Consider the following 21,373-nt stretch of genomic DNA (forward strand, 5'->3'; position numbering starts at 1 on the left):
AGATAATCATCCTTTTTTTAAGGCTGAGTTGTATTTCATTGTATGTATTTACCACATTTTCTTTATTCAGTCATCCATTGATGTACACTGAGGTTTTGTTTTCTTATTCATTTAGCCACTCTGTGTCTTATATAAAGCATTTAGTTCATTTACATTTAAAGTAATTATTGATAGTTATCTAGTTATTGCTATTATAGTTCTGTTGTTACTGTTTTTTTCCTCCTCTTCCTCTTCCTCCTTTTTCTCCTTCATTCCTTTAACTGTTAAAGTTTAACATGTCTTGTAATACTGGTTTGTCTTTAACCTTTGGTATTTTAATTATGACATGTCTTGGTATGGTCCTCCTTGGGTTCATCTTGTTTGGGACTCTGGCTTCCTGGACTTGTATATCTATTTCTTTCATCAGGTAAGGGAAGTTTTTCATCATTATTTTTCAAATATGTTTTCAATCCCTACTCCCTCTTTCTTCTCCCTTTGGTACCCTTATGGTGCCTATGTTGGTATGTTTGATGTTGTCCTAGAGGTCCCTTAAACTATCCTATTTATTTTATTTTATTTATGTCCTGATTCAGTGATTTCTACTACCTTATCTTCCTAATCACTGATTTAATCCTCTGCTTTATCTATTATTCTGTTCATTCCCTTTAATGTAGTCTTCATTTTGGTTACTGTATTCTTCTTTTCTAACTGGTTCTTTTTTATGTTTTCTATCTCTATTTTTATGTTTTCTATGTCTTTGTTAAAGTTTTCACTGAGTTCATCTATTCTTCCCCCAAGTTCATTGAGCATCCTTAGAATCAATGTTTTGAACTCTGTATCTGTTAAAATGATTATTTCCATTTTGTTTAGTTCTTTTTCTGGAGTTTTGTTCTGTTTTTTAAATTTGTTTTGTTTTGTTTTCATTTGGGACATGTTTCTTTGTCTCCTAATTTTGGCAGCCTCTCTGTATTTGTTTCTATCTATTAGATAGATCTGCTACATCTCCCAGACTTGGCAGGGTGGCCTTACCATATATTGTAGCTGTCCTGTGGGACCTAATAGTGCAGTCTCCTGGCCACCTGAGCCAGCACTCCACGGTCGTGGGTTGTTTGTGCCCTTCAGTCATAGTTGAGCCTTGATTGCTGTTGGCATGTCTGTGAGTGGAATTAACTCTCAGGCTGGCTGGCTTTGAGGATTGGTCATGACTACAACGGATGAGTTGTGTGTGGGCTGACCCCACAGATTGGGATTCACTGTAGCAGGTCTCTTGTCTGCTTACTCCGCCCTTTGGTGAAACTCATTGGGTGGTGCTCTGATATGGTCTGAAACCGGTCACCAGGTGTGTTGATTCTGGCGCCTCTTCTTGGAGGGACTCTTTTGCAGGCCCAGGGCAGCCACTGTCTGTGCCCTACCCAGGCCACCTAGTAGGAGCTACAATGAATCTGTGGTGGGTAGCTGCCTATGCTGGGCTTCAATGTGCCTGGGAGTGGCTATACTACAAACCAAGGTTGGCTGCTACTAATGCTGGGCTTGGAGCTGCTTTGCAAGAACTTCAGGGCACCCTGAGGCCAGCTGCTGTTTGTTCAGAGATCTTAGGGAAGACCACAGGGTACGCCATGGTCAGCCACTTGTGAGTAATAGCTGCTGAAAGAGGTTAGGGCCTGTGCACAAGTTGGGTGGGACTAGTTCTCAGGGAATCACCAAGGTGGGGCAAGTTTGATGGAGACTCAGATGTGGTGCCCACCACCTGAAGCCAGACAGTTCAGTTCTTCCCCGTATGTCCCTGGTCCTTAGGAGCAGTTGCTCAGTGCTGGAGCTCAGAGCAAGTGAATCTGTCAGCAATACATGGGCCCTTTAAGAGGGATGCCTGGGGAGCCCAGTGTGGAGCTGGGATCGCTGGCTTCTCAGCTGGGATCTCTTACTTCTCTGCAGCCGAGACATCCCTTCTGCTTCTTTACCACCACACATGTGTGTGGAACCAGCCTATTTCCAGTCTCCACCTCGCCTACTAGTCTCTATGTGGCTTCTTCTTTATATCCTTAGTTATTAGAGTTCTGTTCAGCTAGTCTTCAGGTGGTTCTCAAAGGAGGCGAGTACAGTGTTTCCTTACTCTTCCATCTTGTCCAGAAGTCTCTAAAGATGTGATTTTTATTGTCTTTGTGCTCCACCAAGAATTGGATCTAGTTAACCAAAAAGTCATTTATCTCAGTCAGCCTTGGGTTATATAATCTTATTCTTTAAATGAATATCTCATTGCTTTGCCTTTTCATGGTCAGTTATTCAATGAAGTGGTGCTTTTGTTTTTATTTCTTTTTAAAAGCGTAGTCAAATTTAAATTGAGTTATTTTGTTTCTCTTCAACTTTCTCTTTATTTTTGGAACAAACCATCGTGTGTTCATTGTAGATAATCTATCAATAGATTGCCTAATATTTTAATTTTGAAGGCATAAATACTTAAGTGGCCAAAAAATAGAGATATTTATTCTAAGAATGTCTTCAGGTTACAATGCCTAACGTAAGTTGGAATATCAAATGATTTTTTTTTCTGGAATAAATTCTTTATAGATTTAATAAATTATTTTATATAGTGTTAGATTGCAGTTATTGCTAAACAAGTATTTCTGTTGAGAGGATTATATACACAGTAGTTCCCCTTATCTTCAGGGGATATGTTCCATCCTTTTTTATATACATACGTATCTTTTCACTTAAAGGAAGTACTTCATGGCTTATCTCTGGCATATCAGAATTGCCAGCATCTCTTTTGTGTTTAGGGGACATTATTAAGTAAGATAGGGTTATTTGAGTATAGGCATTGTGATACCATCTGATGACCAAGACAGTTACTAAGTGACTAACGGGAGGAGACAGATACAGCATGGAGACTCTGGACAAATGGATGACTCACATCCTAGGCAGGACAGAGTAGGATGGTTCAAGATTTCATCACACTACTCAGAAAAGCATGCAATTTAAAATGTATGAATTGTTTATTTCTGGAATTTTCCATGTAATATTTTTCAGACCATGATTGACTATGGGTAACTGAAACCATGGCAAATAAGACCACGGACAAGGTGGAGACTGCTGTACTTGCTTCAGTCATTTTTTGCTTAGAGCATCAGCCGCATACACAGGACAGTCTTTGAGTTAATTAAATATTTTAATTGCTAGAATATATCTGGGATACTGTGCTATGTAAGAAATTCCATGGTGAATAAATGTCTTGTGTTTTTACAATCATCAAATGTACCTTCTTTTTTAAAAAAATATATTGGTTTTTTACAGAGAGGAAGGGAGAGGGATAGAGAGTTAAGAAACATTGATGAGAGAGAAACATCGATCAGCTGCCTCCTGCACACCTCCCACTGGGGATGTGCCCACAACCAAGGTACATGCCCCTGGCTGGACTCGAGCCTGGGACCCTTCAGTCCGCAGGCCAACACTCCATCCATCCACTGAGCCAAACCAGCCAGGGCCAAATGTACCTTCTTAATTGGGTTTCAGAAAACATAAAAGTGAGGTCTTCATCTTTATTTGTGTAATTTTAGCATGATAAACAATACTTAGAAAAAGTCACACTGTGAAATATTAATGAATTAAAATTTTAAATCTGAGAATTTTAAATCTCAGAAAGTTAGAAGTGTGGCTCGTGAAACCAAAGATACATTTAAAAGTATGTATGTGTATGAATAAAAATTAGATGAAGATATTAAAAACTATTCTTTATGGTAGTGGGATTATATACCATTTTCCCATGATTTTTCAGTTGAATTTGCTCTTAGTAGTTTATTAAAAAATGACTTTGTTAAGAAAATGCCCATAAGACTTACATGATTTTATTCTGGAGAATACTTCACTTGGATATATTGAATAACCTCCAGAAATACAGATTTTATCACAATACTATAAATTAAGAGGCACAGACTTTTGATGTTTATGACATACAACTATAGGTGTAAATCTGTTGCTGCAGGTTTCTTTCTGTTATGTTTGTTTGTTTTTTTGTTTAGTTAGTTAGTTACTAGAGACCCTATGCATGAAATTCGTGCAAGAATAGGCCTTTGCAGCCCTGGTTGCCTCGGCCCTCGCAGCCCCGGCTTTGTCCGGAAGGTCGTCCAGAAAGACGTCCTGGCAGTCATTCCGTTGTTCGGCTGTTCAGTCGATTTGCGTATTATGCTTTTATTATTATAGATTTTTATTGCTTTCAGAAAGGAAGGGAGAGACAGAAACATCAATGATGAGAGAGACTCACCAATCGGCTGCCTCCTGCACACCCCCCAGTGGGGATCGAGCCCGCAACTCCGGCATGTTCCCTTGACCCAGAACCCTTCAGTCCACAGGCTGCCACTCCATCCCCTGAGCCAAACTGGCCAGGGCCTTTCTGTTATGTTTTTACCAGCTGCTGAATGTTCAAGATTTAGAATTAAAGGCAGAGGGTAACATTTAAACCAATCCTATCCAAAAGTCAATTTCCCCTGACTGATGTGGCTCAGTTGGTTAGAGCATCATCCCATGCACCATAAGGTTGTGGGTTTGATTCCCAGTCAGGGCACACACCCAAGTTGCAGGGTGCATGGGGGAGGCAACTGATGTTTTTCTCTCTCTCTCCTTTCCTCTCTCTGAAAATCAAGACAACTTAAAAACATAATAATAATTGTACATACTTACAAGAGACAACATAGACATTTTTTTTAATGCTGATAAAATACTCACTTGGACTCTTAATGGTCTTAGTACAAGTGCCCCAAGAGTTCCAATGGATATGAGCGTTATAGTTTTAGTTGGAAAGTTTTCCCTTGTTTGATTTAGATTTATCTCACTCTGCAGGAACAGGATAACAAATTATTGTTTTCAAAATGCATACACTCATGTAGCAGTTGGGATGTGGGGAAGTTACATCTATGTACATGTCCCACTTAACTTCCTGTCTACAGTTATCTGTTGTAGCAGTGTCTACAGGTTTGAGAGTGAGGAAAGGGAAAGGGACAGCTACACTGGGAAGTGGATGTGTGGAGTGGAAAACACAGACAGGATATCCCCTTTCAGACTTTGAGGAAGGTCTGGTCCCACCACAAAGAATTAGGGGTTTGCGGTATTCTGGAAGCCCTCTTATTAAATGGGGGAAGGGTACCATCTGTTCCTTTCCTGCTCGCCTTCCCCATTCCAAATCCACCCCTTCCTCACTGTAGTTAAATACCACCAACTGTGTATTTAAAGTAAAACACTGAAATGTGGATTTCTGAGGTAAAGTGTGGGATGTCCTGATGACGCTTCCGAAAAACCCAAAGCCAATCCCTGTCCTCCGAACTCACGGTTTATATTTAGAAGACAGTGTGGATCCTGTATTTTTAAAGTGCCGTAAACATGTTTGTGTGGTTATTTTTAGCTTTCACAGACTTTAGTGAATGTCCAAGTTGGCAAGTCAGACACAGTCAGTTGTCTGTTACCTCAGAGGCCAGCACCCTGAATGACTGATTGTCTCACAGGGTTTCTAGCCTGAGTAACGCAGATAAGTGTGTAAGTGATCAGTGTCAACGGCATGTGGTGTATCTACATATCTGTTATCCCACATCCTGTACATAGTCCTTTTAGCCTTTGTGGATGGTATGACTTGGATAACAGCGTTGTTTGGAGTTCAAGATGAGTTGGTTTCTGCCAAATGGCACTGTTATTCCTCTGGCAGAAATAGTCATTTTCTCTCCCCATCCCCACAACCCTAATCTCCTAGTCCCCAAGCATTAAATTATGCATACACAAGTCCTTACAGTCGCTGTTATCTTGAGTCCACTGTATCTGCTTCCTGTGGGTCAAAGGTTATGAGGCTTGGGTGCCACAGAGGGAGGTGGAAAGTTGGCCTCAGGTTAGGGCAGACACACCATAGAATGGGCAAGATAGCACTCCATGTGCTGAGAACAAAAAGAGGTAAATGGACAACAGCTTTTCTTGGAGGATGAGATTATTATCTGTATATTACATGGATGAAAAAGCATCCCCCCCTCCCCCCCCAAAGAATCATGTTTTGCATGGAGGGGTCAGGAGGTCATTAGCAGCAGTACTTGAGCTAAGGCTTCCCTTTTCGCATCAGAGATCTTCTTGATGTCATATCAGCGGAGTAATTTTTGTGTCAGGTTCAGCTTTGTACTCAGTTCTTCTCTTTGGATGAGGCTCTTCTTCCTTGCATCTTGAACTTAATGTGTTCTGTAGTCAGTGACTTTAGAATGCATAATTTATCTCATTGGAAGTATGTTTTGTTTTGTTTTTAAGGAAACCTTTTATTGCCACATATCTTTTGTTCTAGAAGCTTTACACTGAGTTTTATGTTGAGAAGAAAATTACTGTACTTAGGCATTATTTTGGCTTATTGCCTATAATTATGTAATTATGGAAATGTACTTATGGAAATTTGAAATTTCTTTTTGTAGCACTTCAGTGCTTTTCCTTTAGTTCCTAATGTGTAAGTGTTGTTTTTGAAATGTGACCCAGATTTCCATGTATCGTTGTTTTAATTTATTGTAAATTGTGAATGTTCAATAAGAAACTTAGAGGATAAGATGAGAATGTCTTTATATGTTTTGCCAGAAACTTAAAACACTATTGCTACCGTAGAATTCTTTTGGATTAGATAACTGAACAACAAATAGAGTTTAGAAATTTGTAGGTTTTATGAAAGATAAATTTTTTAAAAAATATATTTTATTGATTTTTTTTACAGAGAGGAAGGGAATGGGATAGAAAGTTAGAAACATCAATCAGCTCCCTCCTGCACAGCCCCCACTGGGGATGTGCCCACCACCAAGGTACATGCCCTTGACTGGAATCGAACCTGGGACCTTTCAGTCCGCAGGCCGATGCTCTATCCACTGAGCCCAACCAGTCAGGGCGATAAATTTTAATTTTAAAAAATCCAGATTGTTATTAGTGTTATGTGTGTGTTTTTTAAATCTCTATTTAAGCAAGCATTTTTTTTTCCAAAAAAATAATAATAACAACAACAACCCATGTGACATGTTTTTTTGGGGCAAAGTAAGTTTGTGGAACATAGTAAATCAGGAAATAGGTTCATGTAATTGTTAGCATCTCAGACACATCAGCTTATAGTAGCACTACAGAATTTAAACATTAATTTTATTTTGTTTTATTGTCATTTAGAACTACAGTTCTTCAGGGATTAGTATTGCTTTTCCCTCAATTCAAATAAGTGGCCTTTAAAACTGTACTGTTCAGATGATAGCTCTAGCCACACATGACAAAATTAAATTAAATTGAACAATTGATTCCAGCCACTTTTCAAGTTTTCTATAGCCACATGTGGCTAGTGGTTACTGTGATGATCAGCACAGCCACTTTCATCATCAAGAATGTTCTGTTGGACAGTACTGCTTTCAAACTGCAGTTAGAATTGGAATTTGCATCTGTGCTAGAAAATTGTGTGACTTTAATTTGAGATATGATATCGGTTTCCTATCACTTAAAACAACAATGTTTAAGTAAACTTCTCACACCTTGTTCTTTAGTTAAACATTTACGCTGATACCATAGTTCATAACACATGGCATTTGCCCTTATTCTCTCCAATGGTATTACGTTCTACCCTCAGAGACTGGAGTGGCCTTACACATACACACACACAAAACAATGTGGAATATCTTTCTGTCTCAGAATCTACATAGACATACAGAGAATATATCACTATGTATATATAAATAAATATGCTAACATAATGTTATATAACTAAAATATGTAGACATTCTCATAGTACTATAGGTACTGTCTGAGGTTGTAGGTTCCTAATATTAGCATACTAGAGGCCCGATCCCTGCAGGCCAGGCCGAGGGACCCCACCAGTGCACGAATTCATGCACCAGGCCTCTAGCATGCATATAAGATATTTGGTTAATCTCTTCCCGCCCTCCCCTCTTCCCTCTGAGATTCATCTTTCCATGCCTGTGTGTTGAGCGTCTGCCCCCAGGTGGTCATTGCACATCATAGCTACTGGCTGGATGGTCGCTTAGGCTTTTATATATATATAGATCGGCATGGTATCATATTGACTTGATCCTTAAGTTTCACTTTTTGTTGACTGAGCCTTGTGGAGTTGGAGATTTGGCAGGGTTTATGGCTGAATTCTTACAGCAATAAGAAGCTCCACTGTTGGTTTGGTGTCTCGTCCATTTATAGTATTAAATACTAAGTTAGTGAAGAACAGAGACCACATCATCAGGGTCACCAGGAGTCATTAATTTGTTCATTTATTCAAATAACACACATGCCTTTTAAGCAGCCAAGTCCTTTTGCAGGCTCTACACTATACTCAGCACCAAAAATGGAATAAGACAAGGTATCTCGGGGAGGAAAGCAACTATATGAAGGATCGATTGACATACAGGAGGGGAATACCTTGATGGAGGTGTGCACAAGGTGCTGTGGATACCTGAGCAGTCAGCGCTATCTGGCACAGCGGACAGGAGAGCCAGAAAAGATAGAAAAGAAGGTATATAGACAGTATTCCTCCACACAAGATTCCATTTAACTCCAAATGGAAGATTAGTTCATTACCAAGATCTCAGTATTTTGGAAATTTTGCAAACCATGGAGACCTACGGGAAAGAGGGATATTTTTTAAATACCATTCAAATGTGGTTTTTTTGCCCTAGCCGGTTTGGCTCAGTGGATAGTGTCGGCCTGCAGACTGAAGGGTCCCAGGTTTGATTCTGATCAAGGGAACATACCTCAGTTGCAGGCTCCTCCCCGTCTTGCAGGAGGCAACCAATCAATGTGTTTCTGTCACAGTGATATTTCTGTCTTTCCCTCTCTCTTCCACTCTCTCTAAAAATCAATGGAAAAATATCCTTGGGTGAGGATTTTTTTTTAAAAAGTGTAGTTTTAATGACTGTAAGTAAGACTCCCTTGTGGAGATGTATCATAATTTATTTATTCAATCCTGGTTTGCCCAGGACTAAGGGGTTTCTCATGATGGGGAACTCTCAGTGCTAAAATCAGGACAACTGGGAAAACTGGGATGGTTGCACTGCCTACCTACTGTCGAATGTTTAGATTGTGTCACATATTTACTATAGTATAAACACTGAGTTGAGTATGTTGAAGCCTACATGTTTAGCTGCATTTTACATTATTTCCTTAGGTGGGATTCCTAGAAGAGGAATTAATGGCTCAATGACCCTGGGCCTGCATAAGAATGCTCTTAGTAATGCTCACAGCCCTTTATTGTACCTGTACTGTTTACCTCTAGATGGGTGGGAGTCTGCCTGGACATTTATGCTACCTCTGCTTCCACAGGTTCTTAGGGAGATATACAGAAGATAGGGCCAGGTACATACTTGTCTATCACTAGCAGTGGCTCCCAATCTCTTAACTGGCCAGATTGCATGTGACTCTAACTCTCCTTTTCTCTAGGCCAGAGGCAAGCTGACTCCGATTCCAAAAGATAGAGTGGACCCCCTGACTCCATTTTCCTCTGGCCACACCCTGATGTGAGCTCACTGACTCTTAACTGCACGTGGTAGGAAGGATAGGGTGATATCAGATGAAACACAAGGCAGGTGGTCTTTCTTCCCAGTATAGCATCAGCTGTGCATCACCATAGGCCTCCGTTCCCAGTCACACAGGACAGTGCAAGCTGGGCTCCTGCCTCCCTGCAGCCTCATCCTGGGCAGGGTGAACGCACTTAAAACCCTGGAATTAAGAGAGTGTCTCCATAGCCCTGACAGTCGGTAATTCTGATGAGATATGAACTAGTATTTACAAGTAAACGTATACGTGCCCCATAATGCTCTATTGAGAGCGACCTACTTTTCTATGGACTTTTAGTAACTACATTTCCCTGGTTGGGGGTCCAAGGTCTCAAACCACACTGTTCTTTGCAGAAAGAAGTATTAAGTATAGTCTGTTTCAACTGTTCTTACCGTGTGCCGTAGGAGTCCTGTGATCCCCTGAAACTGCGTACAATTTCAAAACCGTGCCTTTTTTCCAAGAAAAAGTTTCATTGCTTTTATCAGGTTTTCAAAGCAGTTCTATGACCCAGAAAAGGTGTAAGAACTATGTACTCTGTATATACTACATGCTACGGAGTGTTTGCCATTACTTTTTTGTTTGGTTTCTGCAGGACTTAGGCGGACGGAGCTTTGGGGTGGGCATCAGTTTAGCAATGATTTCAACAAGTAAATTATATGCACTATTAAATCATCATTTAAAATTCCCACATGTTTTCCCCCAGCTTCGATGACATTTCTGTTGAATTGGATGTTTTGGTTAGGTTTGCTGTTAATGAAATCGTTTCAGGTGCAGCTAATTTGTTTTTGTCCGGGCCATGTATGTAAACTCCTATTGAAAAGGTCTGTGAATCAGTTGTTAGCTTCCATCTAGGCATTGTTCTGCATTATTTTTGGTGTATTCTTTTGTTTATATTACTAAGCTAAAGTTAGCACAGATAACACTAGGCTAGAAAATGGTGACAATCGTTTGAAAACAGGAAATTTTAGGCTTGTGTGTGTGTTTGGAACAGATGATCATAATGATAGAGCCGGTGGAGTGGAAACTTCCACCGAGCCTGTTTTTTCCTTATTTTGCTCTATGAGAAAAGATGGTGCTTCCTGGAAAACAACTCAAGTGTTTTAAAGCAAATGGTTTTCTTTTGTCCCTGCTGCATGGTTAATTTGTTTTTCTTTATAGTATTTACCCTGGTAGTATTATTATGGAAATTTAATATTTTTAATAGGTAATTCCCAAAGTGTTTATTTTAGATATTTAAATAGCTAAGTATGTTACCATTTACTGACATGCTTTGTAAAGAAAATTAAAATAGTATGTATAGTATAACCACCAGACTTTATGGGAAGAAGAGGAGAAATTTGTTCCTCTATTTTAAGTGTTCCCAACTTTCCTTTTTTTTTTAAACCCTCAAAATTTCAAGTCTTTAAAAACAAAGTCGTTCTACTTTATTTGTCTAAGCTATTTCCTGACTGAGACTCCTTCCAGATGTATCCTGGAATTCTATATTTAAAAGAAAGGTTAAATTCATTCATTAGTTGCAGAGTAAGAAGAGAGGGTGCATTTCCATATGTATATGAACGTTTTTGTTTTGTGTACACCATTTCTAGATTTAAAAAAAAACACTTTCTTTTTTAGAGCATTTCTAGGCATGCGCTTTTGTTTTTGTGAATCCTCACTGGAGGATTTTTTCCCATTGATTTTTAGAGAGTGGAAGGGAGGGAAGGAAAGGGAGGGAGGGGGGGGATCAGTGTGAGCGGCACAGCGATTGGTTGCCTCCCACATGCACTCCAAAATCTGACCTGGGCTGGGATTAAACCTGCAACCTATGTACCTGAGCTTCACTGGGAATGGAACCAAATCCTTTCCCCTTGGTGCAGGGCCAATGCTCTAACCCCTGAGCCACATCCACCAAGGCTAGGTATATTAGTAAGCTTTTAAACATGTGATTTAAAAAAAAAACAAGAGTAATAAATGGAAGTTCTTGAAAACTCAGACTATAAAATATATATATGTGTATATATATGTATATATATATATATATGTGTGTATGTATGTATATATAATAAAAATATGAAACGTCTGACCTACCATTCCTGTTCCTGGAATTACCACAGTTAGCATTCCTGGTATGTCTCCTTCCAAACATGTCCTCTAAGCATAGTTTGTGTTTGTTGTGTGTATACAAAAACACAATCACTCAGAGGAAATTATACACACACAATTCCGCAACATGCTTTTTTTCTTATTCAATAATTAGCTTGTGGGCATTTGTCATATATATAGTCTTGGTTTTTAAAGGTTTTGTATCAATTTGTTATTATTATATAGATGTCTCATAATTTATTTAAATTTAAGCTTACCCTGCTGATGGAATTTACATTAAAATCTATCTTACTAAAAAATAGCATTTTTCGCCCTGACTGGTTTGGCTCAGTGGATAGAGTGTTGGCCTGCGGACTGAAGGGTCCCAGGTTCGATTCCGGTCAAGGGCATGTACCTTGGTTGCGGGCACATCCCCAGTGGGAGGTGTGCAGGAGGCAGCTGATGGATGTTTCTCTCTCATTGATGTTTCTAGCTCTCTATCTCTCTCCCTTCCTCTCTGTGAAAAATCAATAAAATATATTTTTAAAAAAAATAGCATTTTCATCTAGCAATCTAATTTTGTCTATTGATTGGATAGTTGTTCTCAGTCTTGGTGACACCTTAGAATTACCTATGGAGCATTTAAAACTACCTATGCCTGGGCCAAGGCTAAACCCCCGGATTAGGCTTATAGTGGATCTCAGGTGAGTCCCTTGGCATCTTTTCTTAAAAAGTTCTCCAGATATACAGTTAGGGTTGAAAATCACTGGACCACCCTGACCTCTCTTTGCCCACACAAATATTGGCTATTTCTTTAGTGATTAGCAATTCCAGTAAAGATATAGGGGAGAGATTAAGGGGCCTTGGCAAGTGTTACACCAGGCATGAGCTCCATCAGTAACACCAGAGAGAACTCAGAAAACAAGTATAAAGAAACATAATATCTTCAACCCTAACATTCTTCAAATTTCTGAGATGACACATACATTTTGAATTCTACCAAAGAATTCACAGTAATGATCTTCTTTCCTGAAATATCAGTTGTGAAATACCGTTTAAGAGATTTCAAAATAAGAAAGTCCCACTGTCCTTTTCCCCCCAGTTCTCTGGGATAATGTAGGGTTATTAAGATTACAGTGCTGATGTTTCATAATGGAAGGGCTGTTGGCTCAAGAATGTAGAAAATGCTGTTCTCCTTCAGATTATCAGCTCAAACTCTACTATATAGGGTTTGGCAACTGAAGACCTACGTGTAGTAGTCATCAGAGTTCTTTCTGAAGTGCGAAAGGGAATAGATTGCTAACAAGCTACTGGGAACCTGTGTGCTGAGAGCTCAGAGGAGTAGCAGCAGGTAGGTGCCTTAACTTGGAGGGGGGCAATTAAGGGGGGGATGCTTCAAAGACGAGTCCTTGGGCAAGGTCTTAAAGAGTGAGTAGGAGCTCATTGGATGAGAGAGAGGATGGGTTAGATTCAAAATAAAACAACAAAATATAAAGCCATGGAGAAAGGAAGAAAGCATGTGGGTGTTTGCTGCAGTGGAGGTGAGAGATGGGAGACATGAGGCAGGTAAGTATGGTTCTGAGAACCTTGTATGCCATCCTGTGAAAGGAGTTTGAACTTTACCCTAATAACAACTCTAGACTTCACTTTCTTTCCCCGGAGATCCTTTCATGTAAGATCACTGGCTTTCCATGACCATTCGGATGAACAGAAAACTTTAAAAGCATTCCACCCAGGCTTTGAGGGCTTCACACTGTGTGAAGCGCTGTCACAGATACAAAAAAAAATGTAAGGAACGGTCTCAACTTTCAAGGAACTTGAAGTCTAGTTGGGAAAATAATTCACAAGCGTTTGGAACTTTGGTAAATGTATTTAGTAAAAATAACAGATGGCTCCAAACTGTTCCGTAGCAATGCAGGAGGCATTTCAGGGCAGTAGCTGGTGGGTTGCCAGGAGCCCAGAGGGAAGGTGTGGCAAGGAAAAGAGAAGGTTTGGACAGAATATTGAAGACTGGATGAGGTTTCCCATAGTAGAAAGGAGTTTAAACATTCGCTAATGGGATAAATATTGTGAACAAAAACAGGGAGGGGGATATAACCACATTGGGAAGAGCTGAAGGCAAGAGAAGATAAGGAATTAGATATGTGCTGAAAAGGACCTCTGATCTATTTTTTAAAATTCTATTTTAAGGAGCAATCTAATTCTGTCTATTGATTGGATGGTGGTTCTCAGTCTTGGTGGCACATTAGAATTACCTGTTCAGCATTTAAAACTACCTATGCCTGGGGTCAGGGCTTAAGCCCCCAGGTAAGGCCCCGGGCATCAATTTTTTTTTTTTTCAAGTTCTCTAGATATTTGTTATGTTCAGTTAGGGTTGGGAATCACTGGACCACCCTGATCTCTTCTCTTTTGCCCACCCATATACTCGCTATTTTCTCAGTAATTAGCTCTAACAGTAAAGGTACAGGGAAGATATTAAGGGGCTTTGGCTAGCGATACACCAGGCATGTTCTCCATCAGTTATGCCACAGAGAACTCAGAAAACAAGTATGTAGCTGTTACAAGTTTTCTTTATGACTGAGCCCATTTGCCATTTAGGCAAGCTAGGCACATTTTGTGAATATGTTAATATTATTGCAGATAATGGCTTGAGACTAATGCAGATTGAATTTGTTTGTTTGTTTGTTTGTTTATTTTTACCACTAGGGAACCTCTGGGTAGGGAGGATAGGACTCCATCTGTACTTCCTTGTCGATATGTATGTACATATCTATTCTCTATAGGGTGTGTGATAAACCTATCTTAAGACCTTGATTCAGTGTGACAGGTCTATTTTCAAATTTAATATATACAATTTGCTTAAATGCAGAAAGTATGTATGTATGTATGTATGTATGTATTTCTTTATTTTAATATATTTTATTGGTTTTTCACAGAGAGGAAGGGAGAGGGATAGAGAGCCAGAAACATCGATGAGAGAAACATCGATCAGCTGCCTCCTGCACACTCCCCACTCGGGATGTGCCCGCAACCAAGGTACATGCCCTCGACCGGAATCAAACCTGGGACCTTTGAGTCCACAGGCTGACGCTCTATCCACTGAGCCAAACCGGTTAGGGCAATGCAGAAAGTATTTAAAAGAAATGTTTTTTAATGAAGTTTAAAAATTCCCTTCATATCTGTAGAGGTTTATTATTATTATTATTATTATTATTATTATTATTAATTTATGGTTTGTACCCCTCTGCCTTGCCTGACAATTCTTGTCAGCTCAGTTGCAAACCGGCTGGGCTGGTGGCAGTCGTGTCAATACCCCATAAAGCCTGGATAGTGTGAGAGCTCTATTTTCGCCTCTTTGGTTGGCATGCTCAGCAGACTGAGTACCTACTGAGGACTAGGCAAGGGGGAAAAGAAAGATGAAAGGTGAAGAGACACGGATCCAGTCCTCTTTTTAGGGGTGTCAAACTCGGTAAACTAGGAACAAGGCAGAAATAAAGGAAGAGCTTGGAGGGGCCCGCCCAGGAACGTTGCCCCGAGGAGGTTGAGCTGAATCCAGGGGCTGGATTATGTGCTGAGGGGGAGCAGGTGTCCGGGCCAGAGGCAAAAAAGAAGCTGAGTGTTAGGGGAACTGCAGGCCTTTCCCATGTGGGTGGAAGACAGAGAGGCAAGAAGTGAGGTTGGAAGAGGTAGGGAAGACTTGGGGCCCCTGTGACCTGCCCAAGAGTTAGGTTTTACCCTGCAGACACTAGTACCCGCTGAGCTTAGGGAATGTGTAAGTTGCAGTGCATATACTCCAAACATTATAGATATTTATTTAGTGTGGCAGCCTGATCTAGGTATATTTTCATTGGGATTCGTGGACTATGCGTGCTGTTCTCTTTTGATGTTAATGCCGTAGCCAACGTCAATCCTGAAATCCTGAGATGAGGCACTGGTGTCAGAATATGGTGCTTTTAAAATGCACTCTAGCTGATGAGGGCTTACTTAAAATTGCAGTGACTATTACATATAGAAAATGACCACAAACATTTTTGCACAGTTCCTCTCAAGCAAACCTGCCTGTAATGGGAGTCCAGTAGTTAAAAAGGTTTTTTTTTCCACATGTATTTTGTGGAAAATTGCACTGAGGGCTTGATTTTGAAAGTTTCTAGAAAACGTGTCCCCTTTTGTCGGTTACTGCTCTGCAGCCCTGGTGAGGCAATGTACAGTTTCCTCTGGGGCTACCAAGGCAGCAAGGATAAAAATAGGGCAAACTGTAAGAATCCCAGATATTTTCGGATAACAAAGACCGATTTATGTGGACCCATTTTGTGCTCTGACAAAACATAGAGAAGCTTTTGTGCTGTGATTAGCAAGGGTGCTGATGTCAGTTCTCTCATCCAGCATCCAGCTTTATTCTGTGGCTAAATTGTGCTTTGTACCATAATCCAGAGAACCTTTGTATCTGCCTTATTAAAGTGTGTGGTTTATGTAATTGCTTTTGTTTCCCAGTTTAATCTGTGCCAGATTCAATGAGAGTGACTCATTTTGTGACCGAGACAAACATTCCCATTTGGACCATGTTAAAAATAAATAAATAAGTGGCAGGTGCTGCTTGGCTAAATTCTGTGTTTTAATGCTGTAATTTCCTGCTGTAAAGAGTTCCTCTCTTATATAATGTCTACTCAGGCGTCTGTAATCACTAGCCCAATCTGTCTGGTGCACCTCGATTCATTGCTACTCATTTCTTGGCAGTTTGTTTTCGTTTCCAGGGGCCTTGTATATTTTAACGATATCTTTTCAACAGATAGGCAATGAAATGAATGGGAAGCCACAGTTAACCAGAAGACAAAAGAGTGACACATAAGCCATAGCAAAAGGACACATTCCCTTCTTTTCTCTTTTTGTCTTTTTCCAGGGTTGCAGGTTGGATTCCCAGGTTGGATTCCTGGTTGGGGCACATGCCTGCATTGTGGGTTCCATCCCCAGTCAGGGTGCGTGCAGGAGGCAACTGATCGATGTTTCACTCTCATCTCTCTCTCTCTCTCTCTCTCTCTCTCTCTCTCTCTCTCTCTCTCTCTCTCTCTCTCTCTTTCCTCTCTTTCTAAAATCAATTCTAAAATATATCCTCAGGTGAAGATATGAAAAAAAAAAAATACAGCTCTTATCCATGTAGTCTGAACAGCAGCCTAGCCAAAAGGAAGACACAGTCCACTTACTTGTTTACTTTATTTGCTTACTTTCCAGGTAAAAAACCAGAAACATTTCTACACCCATTTTTATCCTCCCTACTTCTTACCTGAGCCCCCCCCCCACCACCACCACCACACACACACACAGACAGAGACAGAGAGAGACCTATCGCCTAAAATATGAAGTGTTTTGAAGAAGCACCTTTGTCTGTACTCTTTATGGCATGATGTTAACACATAAAAAATTGCTGCTTTAAAAAAATTGTAAGATATACATAGCAAAATTTACAATTTTAACCCATTTTTAAGTGCATTAAGTACATTCACATTGATGTGCAGCCATTGCTACCATCCATCTTCAGAACGTCTTCATCATCCCAAACTGAAACTCTACCCATTAAGCACTAACTCTTCCTCCTCCTCTCCCCACAACCCCTGGCTTTCTGTCTTTATGAATTTGGTTACTATAGGTACCTCATATAAGTGGAACCGTACAATTTTTGTCCTTTTGTGACTGATTTATTTCACTTACCATAACATCTCAAGGTTTATCCATGTTATATAGCTTGTGCCACAATTTTCTTCCCTTTTAAGGCTGAAAAATATTCATATATATATACTAGAGGCCCGGTGCACAAAAATTTGTGCACTCGGGGGGGAGGGGGGCCCTCAGCCCAGCCTGTGCCCTCTCACAGTCTGGGACCCCTCGGGAGATAACGACCTGCTGGCTTAGGCCTGCTCCCTGGTGGCAGAGGGCAGGCCCAATCCCTAGGTGCTGCCCCTGGTTGGGCTCAGAGCAGGGCCGATTGGGGAGTTGGGGCGCCGCCCCCTGTCATGCACAGAGTAGGGCGGATCGGGAGGTTGTGATGCCACCCTCAGTCACGCTCAGGGTAGGGCCGATTGGGGGGTTGGGGCACCGCCCCCTGTCACACTCAAGGCAGGGTAAATGGGCAGGTTGCCACCCCCTGTCACACATAGAGCAGGGCCAATCAGGGGGTTGGGGTGCCGCCCCCGTCACACGCAGAGCAGGGCCCATCAGGGGGGTTGGGGCTCTGTACCCTATCATGCACAGAGCAGGGCCCATCAGGGGGTTGGGGAGCTCCCCCCTGTCACGCACAGAGCAGGGCCGATCAGGGGGTTGAGGAGCTCCCCCCTGTCACTCACAAAGTAGGGCCGATAGGGGAGTTGGGGCACCAGCCCCTGTCACACACAGAGCAGGGTGGATCAGGGGGTTGGGGCACCGCCACTCTCACACTCAGGGCAGGGATGATGGGGAGGTTATGGCTCTACCCCGTCACACACAGAGCAGGGCCCGTGGGGGGGGGGGGGGGTTGGGGCGCCGCACCCTGTTACACACAGAGCAGGGCCAATCAGGGGGTTGGGGCGCCGCACCCTGTCACACACAGAGCCGCAGGGCGATCATGGGCATGGGTAGCTCCCCCTATCAGGCACAGAGCAGGGCTGATCAGGGGGTTGGGGTGCCTTCCCCTGTCACACACAGAGCCGCAGGACGATCAGGGGATTTGGGCGCTGCCCCCTGTCACACTGATCCCGGTGCCGGGAGGCCTCTTGGCTCTGCTGATCCCAGTGCTGGGAGGCATATTACCCTTTTACTATATAGGATAGAGGCCTGGTGCACGGGTTGGGGCCGGCTGGTTTGCCCTGAAGGGTGTCCTGGATCAGGGTGGGGGTCCCCACTGGGGTACCTGGCCAGCCTGGGTGAGGGGATGATGGCTGTTTGCAGCTGGTCACACACCCTTCAGGGTGGGGGTCCCCACTGGGGTGCCTGGACAGTCTGGGTGAGGAGCTGAGGGCTGTTTTCAGGCTGGCGAGTGACTGAAGCTCCCAACCGCTCCTTTTTTTCTTTTTTTTTATTCTGGGCCAGCTTTAGCTTTGAGGCTTGGCTCCAGCTCTTAGGCCTCCGCTGCTGAAAGCAGGTTTCTGGCCTTTGTTTACCTTCTGTATTTGAAACAATGTTGCGATCCTGCTGGCTGAAGCCCGAGGGACTAAAGCAGGTTTCTGGGGTTTTGTTTAGTTTCTATATTTGTAACATAGTTGCTTAGAGTTGCAGCTCAGAGTCCTGCAGTGGCAGGAGGGGAAGTTGGAGTTCTCTGTCACTGAAGCAAGCAAGCCTCATGTTCACTTTAAGCTGCCTGGCTGCCGGCCACCATCTTGGCTGGCAGTTAATTTGCATATTGCCCTGATTAGCCAATGGGAAGGGTAGCGGTCATACGCTAATTACCATGTTTCTCTTTTATTAGATAGGATATATATATATAATTGTATTTATTTCATCAGTAGACACTTGGGTTGCTTCCAGTGTTTGACTGTTGTGAATAATGCTGCTATGAATATAGGTGTACAAATACCTGTTTGAGACTTTGATTGCAATTCATTTGGTTATAGACCTATAACTGGAATTTTTTGAGGACCTGCCATACTGTTTTTTACAGCAGTTAGGCTGTTTTATATTTCTACCAGGAATACAAAACATTTCCGCTTTTTCGATAGTAGTTATTCTAATATGTATGAAGTGGTATCTCTTTATGGTTTTGATTTGCATTTCTCTAATGATAGTGATATTGAACATCTTTTCATGTATTGGCCAATTGTGTGTCTTCTTTGAGAGTCTATTGAAACACTTTGCCCGTTTTTTAATTGGGTGGTTTATTTTTATTGTTAATGAGTTATAGGTGTTCTTTATGTATTCCGGACATTAATCTCTTATCAGATATATGATTTGCAAATATGTTCTCTGGTTCTTTGAGTTGCCTTTTTACTCTGTTGATCATATCCTTCAACATATAAAACTTATAAATTTTGAAGTAGATCAGTTTCCTCTTATTTTTTCTTCTGTTTCCTGTGCTCACAGTGTCATATCCAAGAAGTTATTGCCAAATCTAATGTCATGAAGCTTTTGTCATGTTTTATAGTTTTAGCTTTTACATTTAAGTCTTTGATCCATTTTGAGTTAATTTTTATATGATGTAAGACAAGACTCTAAGTCCAATATTTTGCATGTGGATATCTGTTTTTCTAGCATCATTTGTTGAAGCCACTGCTTTTTTAGTTAGTAATACCTAAATCTTCCTTGTTTTGTTGACTTGATATCACATATTGGTGTGATATCCTTTAATATCAATCAATATCTTCTCATATTGTATTAGGAGCCTAGTAGAAAGTAATAAACATGTATAGATACACATTATTAAGTTAATTTGGGCATCAGTAAACTCCACTGGAGTGGTAGATAAGTCTATGGAAACAGAGAAAACATTGTATGTGACTTTCTCTAGACAATGCCTTTGTAAAATTGATTTGATAAATGCGCATCTTCTTGAAAACTTTCTCAAGTTAACACGAGGTGGATATTTTGTTTTGTTTCTAGGCGTGGAAGAGGAGATGGTTTGTGTTACGCAGTGGCCGTTTGACTGGAGATCCAGACGTCTTGGAATATTACAAAAATGATCATGCCAAGAAGCCTATCCGCATTATTGATTTAAATTTATGTCAGCAAGTTGATGCTGGGTTGACATTTAACAAAAAAGAGTTTGAAAACAGCTACATTTTTGATATCAACACCATTGACCGGATTTTCTACTTGGTAGCAGACAGCGAGGAAGAGATGAATAAGTGGGTTCGCTGTATTTGCGACATCTGTGGGTTTAATCCTACAGAAGAAGGTAAGTTCAAGATTCTCCTATTCAACCTCTTTCCTTTATTATTGCATTTTTAGAACGGTTATGAAATTCTTTGTTATTTCAGTTACACGATATAATATTTGGGATTTTTTTATAATAGTAATAACATTTGGAAAAAGCAACTGAACCCTTTCATCAGACTGGGCTGCACCTTTTTATAGGTTTTAGAAAGAGAAATTTAACCATTGTGGGGCAGTGTCTAAATAATTGTCCTGAAGAAGAAGGTGACAAGAAGATATACTATTTCAGAGCCTTTCTTGAGTTCCTGTATGAATATTACTTTGAACTTATAACATTCCTATATGAATATTACTTTGAACTTATAACATTGCTGATATTTTTGGCCAATTAAAAGCAGCATTTTCATGTGGCTCAATGTAATTCTTTAGTTATTTTTAAAACTATGTTGCCACGGCAGGTGTCAATAACTATGAAAAGCAAATGAGAATTAATCACAAAACATGATGAAAAAGTACAATGAGTTTACTTACCACAGAGGTAAGAGGGGGCCTAAGGTTCAGAAAAGAGGTAGTGAAGAAAGCTCAGAGGAAAACACAGGACTTTTGGAGGAAGTAGTATTTCTACGTAAGTGAAGGGAGGGGTGCAGAACCCTCCAGTCTTAGGGGTTAGAAAGAGGAGGAATGGAATTCTCCTTGACTCCAAAAGGCCAGGGGAGAGTTGCTAGAGGAGCTGAGGTTTGGGGTGCTTGTCCTCGGAAGAGGCCTCAGGAAGAGTTTTACAAGTGGAATTCCTCTCCAGGTGCGTGTATATGGCTGTCCTGACCACGTATCCCCTGTCCACTTCTCTTCCTTGTTAAACAAACACTAAGAACCTATGTAAGGTTTGCAGAGCCAAGAATCAGGAATAATGTCTTTGACCCTATTGTCTTCACATTTATACTCAAGTTCACAAGTGTGCATTTCCAAA

General features: G+C 41.0%; 1 protein-coding gene across 8 annotated transcripts in view; it reads left to right on the top strand.

Moving 5' to 3' along the window:
- Positions 1-21,373, top strand: part of GAB1 (GRB2 associated binding protein 1) — a 116,280-nt gene that overhangs the window by 63,354 nt on the left and 31,553 nt on the right. For 7 of the 8 annotated variants that reach the window (XM_036315396.1, XM_036315400.1, XM_036315393.1 and 4 more), the window contains one exon: positions 20,134-20,428. In XM_036315396.1, the coding sequence (XP_036171289.1) occupies positions 20,134-20,428 (295 nt within the window). Of the gene's footprint in view, positions 1-12,822; positions 12,926-20,133; positions 20,429-21,373 lie in introns of those variants that run through there. The other variant, XM_036315401.1, reaches the window with a different exon arrangement.

The sequence above is a fragment of the Myotis myotis genome, unplaced genomic scaffold, assembly GCF_014108235.1.
Source record: "Myotis myotis isolate mMyoMyo1 unplaced genomic scaffold, mMyoMyo1.p scaffold_m19_p_6, whole genome shotgun sequence".
NCBI classification, from domain to species: Eukaryota; Metazoa; Chordata; class Mammalia; order Chiroptera; family Vespertilionidae; genus Myotis; species Myotis myotis.